This window comes from Corylus avellana, chromosome ca2, assembly GCF_901000735.1.
Source record: "Corylus avellana chromosome ca2, CavTom2PMs-1.0".
NCBI lineage: Eukaryota > Viridiplantae > Streptophyta > Magnoliopsida > Fagales > Betulaceae > Corylus > Corylus avellana.
In genome coordinates, this window is record NC_081542.1 from 6,058,547 (window position 1) to 6,066,296 (window position 7,750).

At 35.4% G+C, this 7,750-nt stretch overlaps 1 protein-coding gene and 1 non-coding gene across 2 annotated transcripts; one reads left to right on the forward strand and one right to left on the reverse strand.

Moving 5' to 3' along the window:
- Window positions 1-1,571: 1,571 nt before the first annotated feature.
- On the forward strand, window positions 1,572-3,058 carry LOC132172112 (uncharacterized). The gene has a single exon (XM_059583563.1). The coding sequence runs from the start codon at window positions 1,661-1,663 to the stop codon at window positions 2,603-2,605; it is 945 nt and encodes a 314-aa protein (XP_059439546.1). The 5' UTR covers window positions 1,572-1,660; the 3' UTR covers window positions 2,606-3,058.
- A 2,243-nt stretch (window positions 3,059-5,301) lies between these two features.
- On the reverse strand, window positions 5,302-5,383 carry TRNAS-UGA (transfer RNA serine (anticodon UGA)). Its single transcript has one exon. It is a non-coding gene; the product is annotated as a tRNA-Ser (tRNA).
- Window positions 5,384-7,750: the final 2,367 nt, after the last annotated feature.

Below are 7,750 nucleotides of genomic sequence, written 5' to 3' on the forward strand. Positions count from 1 at the left end.
GAGACAGAAATTGCCATTTTAGATGACACCATTTTACAGCTCAACTGAAGATTGCTAATTTAACTTTTTGCTTTGAGGTTTTCCTGAGAGAGATATGCATGTTAATTAATTAAAATTAATATCCAATTATTATGATTGATTAATTAGTTGTTATCCCCCGATGTAATCTAATTTTAGGAAGCATTCCAACCCAGTGTTACACACAACAATGTCCAACAATTCATGGCTGTACAAAATCCTATTAATTAATCAAACTTTACCAAACGGCCAGATCATCATGCCCATCATTTGACCCATTTCTCTTCTTTACACACCAAGTATAATCCTCATGATGCTATCACACGGTTTTGAAACCCAGAAATTTGGCTTTGTTTGTTTTTTGAATTTTTTTTTGTTTTAGTGTTTTACACAACGTAAAATATTGATCAACTAAAAATGTTTTCTGTCAACTAAGAAAAATAATATTCATGAAGCATAAAATGGTTTATGCAATGAAAAGCGTAAACCATTTTAAGCATAAACTATTTTACGTCTCATGAATATTAATTCTCGTACTCGACAAAAAACATTTTTAGGTTTTTCCTTGCACTCCCACACCCTGGGACACGCAATTGTGAGAAGCAACCTTAGTCAACCGAAAATATATAAAGAATAATTCTAAAAGTTCTTCTTGTGTTCTTTTTGTATCGCTTTAAAATAAGGTGGCTTTTAAAATTACCATTTGATCAAAATCTAATTATGATCAATCACAACAAGCCCAATTGTTAACTAATATGTGTCTAATTTAATTAAACAAAATATTTAGATTAATTTTTTAGTTGCTTTATATTTATATTTTAATGTGGTGAATAAAAGTTGATACTCATATGTTTTTTTGAATAAATATTTGGTTCCATTCATCAATCAAGAAACTATAGAGCATAAACAATATCACAGATACAATTAAAAATTTATTTCACCTAAATCTTATCAACTGACTTGTTTAACTGCAACCTTATCTAGCATGTTACTATAAGTGAATGAAAAAAGAAATTGCTAATTTTCCATACGAATCAACTGCGAAATAATATTTCAAGCATTTTCTAGAAAAAAAGTTAACTCAGTCTTTTTAACTGTATTTAAAAATAAAACATTTTACACCGAAACAACAGTGCTATATTAACATACAAGTAACTTAGTTACGTGTGGCAAGAGGAGGATTCACATGAGCTACACAACTTCCACCTGCCCTGGAAAAGCAACAAACCATAGCTAGCTACCCAAATTCCGAAGCTTCCAACACACAAATCAAAACCAAATAGATAGATAGATAGAGATCGAAAATGATGAGTGTATCTAGAAATTAATTAAGCAAGCAGGAAACTAAAATTAAAAAAAATAAAATAAATAATAATAAAAAATGTGGAAGAGAAGGGCAGATCTGAGCGGAGTCTTAGGCCATATTTCGTGGGACCCGGCACCGTTTGCTCTATCACTCCAGCTCATTTTTCACCACCTTTTTGTCTCGCTGGCATTTCCTTCACCATAATCTGTTTCTCTCTCCTCCCCTATCTTTGGCGTGCGGATATTATTAATACCCTCATCTCCTTCTCCAAACCATTTGCATGTCCATTTTTTCTCTCTTTCTTGCCAAATCTTCTAGATCTTGGCCTTCCCAACTATGGTTATGAGCTTTTGCAAAAAGAGCGTCCACGCTTTTCTTGGCCTCACCACCTCCATAGACACCACCACCACTGCCTTCACTGACAAGCTGCCGTGTCACCACCACATTTCGTCGTCGCTTGCGGGAGGCTTGGGACTGATCAGTGCCGCCGGCGGGGGTGATATCCAACGCTCCCCGAACGTTCTTGAATCGTCGTCGGTTAAATCCACTCCTCCTCCTCCTCCTCCTCCTCCACCTCCTCCTCCTCCTCCGGCTGCTCCGATGATGATGACGATGATGATGCTGATGAAAGACAAAGACCCCCGCGGGATAGGGTTCATCGATGATATAGGAGGCGGCGTCGACGGGTTGATGTCGTGCACCGAGAGTCTGGGGTTTGAGAGCTCCGACGAGAGGCGGTTCGACGACAAGATTGAGGAGGAGATTAATGGGAATAATGAGACTAGTAATGATGGGTTTCAAAGGCGGTCGACGATTTCGACGAGAATGAAATGGAGGAAGGAGGGAGCGGAGGTCAAGAAGTTTCCGCCGCCGCTTTCTTCCATGACTCGTAACGGCCAGCGCAATTTCTTTTTCCGTGCTGTCAGGAAAGACGGCCGCCTTGAGCTCACTGAGGTCAGGATTGATCGGACCGAGATTCTCCATGCTTCCCGACAAGATGGGCGCTTGAGATTGCACCTCATCAGAGACGACCCCGATGAAGATGAAGAAGAAGAAACAGATTTCGAAGAAGAAGAAGAAGAAGAAGAAGTAAATGGGGATGAAGAAGATAGTGTAGAAGAAGAGAAGGAAGAAGAGGGGAGTGGGGAGTGGAAGTTTCCGGCGAGTGGCGACGGGTTCATTAGATGTCACGAGTTGGCAAGCCACCACCACCACCAGCATCACAGTCACCACCAGCACAACTTGCATATATGGAGGCAGCATTGTGTGACAACCGGGTGAGGTTACCATGCTCACGTGTGTTTGCGAAATTGCCAGAGAGACAACCAGGTTATAATTTTTCGTGTGTGTGTCTTTTGGAAGCGTGTTGAAGATTTCTGCAACGTGTTATCTGCTAAATTTAGCAATCAGAGATGGTTGATGCATGTGTCCCATCTTAAATTTGGTATTGATAACAGTGGAATCTCTGCATACGTACGACAGCAACCCAATTGCTCTGCATCGCCAGCAGAGAGAGACAGAGACAGAGACAGAGACAGACAAAGGTTGCCAAATTTAGAATGGCTCTGTTTCAACAACATAAACACAGTTTCAGTACCATTTTTGAGACCTCATCTTCCATCAAATAAAGAAAATTCTGAAGAATACCAATACCAATACCACATCCATGCACCACCGTCAATTTTCTCTGTAATTTTTTAGATGATTTATAAGGGGTTCTGTTTTATCTTTCCAGAGCTCATCTTCCATCAAATATACCAAATTTTTGAGACACCAATATCATCCACAACCACCAATTTGCTCAAAACAAAGGAGCATAAAAAGACCACCTTTGTATGTATGTACGTTTTTGTTCATGATTTTTTTGTGGAATCTGTACATGTAAATGGATATTCTTGTGTGTTTATGGCAAAAGTCGTGAAGATGATGAAATTCATGTGATTTTTGAAGATTGGTGGTGTGATTTTTGTCAGAAGATGCTGAGAGGACTTTGAAAATTTGCCCAAAAAAGTACTGGTGGACATGTTTTTGTGATAAGATGATGAGGGTCGTTGAGGTCAAGTACTTAAAAAGTTGCGGAGAGGGACTTGGTGTGACGTTGACAATGGAAGCTCAGGTCGGCTCTCGGAAGGAGCAATAAAGGAAAACGACAAGGATAAGGTTACACGTGGACGATGTTGACTGCTTTGAAAAGTCAGCATAGCTTTGACTAAATCTTTTTTTTTTAAAAAAAAAAAAAATTAGATTAAAGCCATATGCCCTGATTATATAACACTCGGTGACACATGCTTGAAAAGTTAGGAATTGTCAATATTGCAAGGTAATTAAGGGAGAAATTAATGCGGACGTATAATAACTGCATGCATCTATTTTCGTATATTTGTTATTCGTTATTAGTATATATAAACACAGTTAGTAGAAATCACTATTTATATATATGCAGATATGGATAGCAATTTCAAGGTATGCTGATTGAACCATTTCTTTCTCTTGCTTAGAAATTTGTTAGAAATGAAAGTTATTATTTTGTCATATTTTACTTATAATACAATTGTTATTTATATTTAATTGATTCATGATTTTTACTTGTAGGGATGTTTATTTGGATTCATGATGTGCCGTAGATCTATTGTCATCAATGTTCACTTATGAATGTGCTACATTTAGACTATATATATATATATATGTTTTATGTTTTGAATTTCAGATTTTTTTTTTTTTTTTTTTTTTAATGTTTGTTGGATTTGTAATTTATAACAAAATGATTAATGAGTGTGATCTGAATAATAGTGTTCTACTATAGATAAGGCATTTTTATAGTTACTATAAGCATGAATTATATACATATACCTACATTATGTGAATGCGAATGCGATCATTGCATTAGCATCCACATTTTCACTCATAATGCAAGAAACATTTACAATGACCTCTTGCCACTTTTAGAGGTAGAGTTTCATTAGCACCCCAAGGACGGAGCTAGGAAGTCTTATGGTAAGGGGCCAAACCAAAACCTTTTTTTTTTTTACAATTTTTTCATTTGGTTGTTTTTATAAACTAAAGAGTACCCCAAATAAAAATTAAAAAATATTGCAGTCTACAATCAAATAACTATAGTTATTAAATAACAATTAAATAACTATAAATTTTTATAAAATACCAATAAAAAGAGCAAACTCCATGTACAAACTTTTCAAGATGCCCATTTAGCAACCCACTATTTTATTTTTTATTTTTTTTCCTTTCTACCCAAAAAAGTCACTCATTTTGTTCACATTTACAAACAACTTTCTTCATTTTTTACTCATAGAAAATTCAAAACTCATTTTACTTGGATCAACCCACCTTTATGTCTTCTCAATCTATTTCTTTCTCATTTTTATTCGGCTGGCATATTTGCTTTGTGGTAGCCAACACTAGTAGGGACTACAATTTTTTTTCTACCATTAGGGCTTCAAAGTTTGAATGGGGAAGAACCAAAAGACTTATTGAAAATTTTTATATAATTAGGACTTCTAGGTTTGAATGGGTAAAAGCCCAAAGATTCTTGAGTGGGCTAAAATAATTAGTGAATAGGGGCAAAATCTTTATTGAGTTGGACAAAAAAAATTTGTTGGTATGGGCCAATAAGCTGAAAGTAAAGTTTTACTAGAATTGGGGTGGCATGTACTGCCATACTGGCCCCCTTCCTCTGTCATTTGCCTACACAAGGGAGGGGTTGTCAGAAAACCATGGGTGTCCAGGGAGTCAATAAGGGATCGCATGAACCTGGAGTGGGCAATAGCCACCGGGCTCCGTCCTACCATGCCTTATATGATATGGTCTTCCAATAATTAATCAATTCTTTTAACTTTTTTTTTTTTTATTTAGTACGCTAATCAAACAATCCTACCATGCATTTACTTTTGTTAATAACATAAAAGTATATGTAGCCTGTGTTTGACTGCGTCCAAGAGGGAGGATATAAAAGTAAAACTCGTCGACAGCAGGGATCGAACCTGCGCGGGCGAAGCCCAACAGATTTCAAGTCTGTCTCCTTAACCACTCGGACATATCGACATTGTTGTTTAATCCCTTTCATCATAGCAAATTAATAGTTGGTAATTTTCATTTGCTTTTTTATGAGTTATAAGACAAAAAGTAATGAGAAATATTATACACTAATTTTGGGTGAGTGAAATCCGTAAAGTTGACAAAATCTATAATATTATGAACCAAACGGGTATCCATCGATCTATACTGTTAATGTTACATCTAGTTTGTGTCATCTATTTGCTTTAGTTTACTACAAACTTAATTGCACAATTCTGGTGTGACTAGATATGAGAAGGTTTGACAAGTGTTGTTGCCTTGTAGAGAAATCTTAATTTTTTTTTTTTTTTGAGAAAAAAATACTATAGAAGTTTATGGACAAATGTTGTAGCCGGTTTCATCCGGTCTAGCATCTCCCCCCTCTACTACCATGAGCCATATCCATCCTGCTAGCACAAATTATGAACCTACAACGGACATTGTTGGCTGTAAGTGAGTTTTCAAGCTCAAAAGCAAAAGCATATAGAGGAATCAAAGTATCAAACATCACAACACCTACCTCATTGCATTGTTTTTAAAAGTTGATTTAGTGCTGTAGAATCATGCAAGAACATTGTTTTAAGGATTGATTTCGTATCTCTGGATTATTTAATGGGATTGAATTTTTGACACACAACCTTATAAGATTATATTATAGCGTTTATCTTAGTTAAAAACACACTTCCAAGTACAAAGGCCAAATAAACAACCTTTCAATCTTTCCATACAAATAATAATCTCATAAATTTTTTTTGAGCAATAGAATGAAATAAATGAAGTATATATTTAAAGAGCTAGAGGCCCAACTCTTGATAATGGTTAATGACCAAATGGTCATAACTACTAGGAATTCAATGGTAATGAAAACTCTTAATGACCAAACGGTCATAAAGCCAAAAATCTTGATAATGGTTAATCACCAAACGGTCATATATCATGACCAATAGAAATTCCATGGTGATAAAAATGGTCATAAGCCAAAAAAATCTTGACCAAATGGCCAACTTGAAATTCTCGCATTCATACTATTGATGAGAAAAAGATTTGAACCGGCCACTTCAAGTCTTCGTCCATGAGAGAAAGTGCATCATTTCTTAGCTTATGAGTTGCACCATTCGCTTCTCTTCTGACGTGAAACACTTCTTAGTGTTGTAAAGAATGCAACACTAGTCAAACATTGTCAATTAATTGGTCATCCTTCTATAATGCTTGCACGCCCTATAAAGCATAGCTTTTCAATTTTCCATGTTGCAATTCATCCTCTCTTTTAAAAGTTGCGGCTTTTAAAATTTCTATAATTTTTGCAATAGTGGATAAATAATATGATCGAGCCTCATGGCATATCGTTGTAGAGAGGGAAAGACAGCCATTGAAGGTGGCATGTACAAAAAAAAAAAATTCTGTTAAAATTTTATAGCCGGCAAAGAATGGGAACAAGTTGAACAAGTTGTAGTATTCCTTCAACAATTTCCTGGTCAAAAGAAGGAAGATTTCTTGCTTTGTGGGCTTCTTAGCTGGAAATAATGAAATATAGAGAGTTTGACTTTCTTAGATCGAGTTCTCGTAAAGAAGGCAGAAGGGGGCTAATCTATGAACTAGATCCAACTTTCCAACTGGTTCTTTAATACGTAAGTTTACTTAAAAGTTTAATTTAATCCCAGAATGGAATGTCTTAGGTTGAATATTATAAAATTCGTAGGCTCATGAGAAAGAAACAGATTATATAAATTAAAGATGAGAGAATGATTTCGTCAAACCATTTTATAATCTATGACATATCATGCCAGATGGGGAATGAGTCGAATGACACATCCAACCAGCCCATCATTGAAAAAAAGGAGCCAATCTTTCAACTATAAAGTTAATACAAAATTAGTGAGTTATGATTAAAAGTTTTGCGTTTTTAATTAAATGGGTTGCGTTATAATTAACTTATATATAGTTAATATCTTAATATAACTCAAACCCGATACGAATTCAACATGAAATTTGTAGATTAGGGTTAAAAAGTTTGATCCGTTTAATTAAATATATAGTCTTATATTTACGTTATGTATCGACATGACCTGAACCCAATACACGAACACGAATTGCTATCCCTAATCTTAACCAAGTTCAAGTCATATATCATTTGAGAATATTTTTTCCAATCCAAACTAAACCAAAAACACCCTCCAAATACGTTAAAAATAGAGCCAAGATTTGCTTCAACCTTTCTTGTAAGATCTTTTGGGCTGCTTTAACAGTTACCAAAAACACTTTTATTTTTCTTTTGGGATTAAAAAATTAATTAACAGGAACGCGTTTTCATTATTTGCGATAATCCAGAACACTTTATGACGATGCTAGAAATAC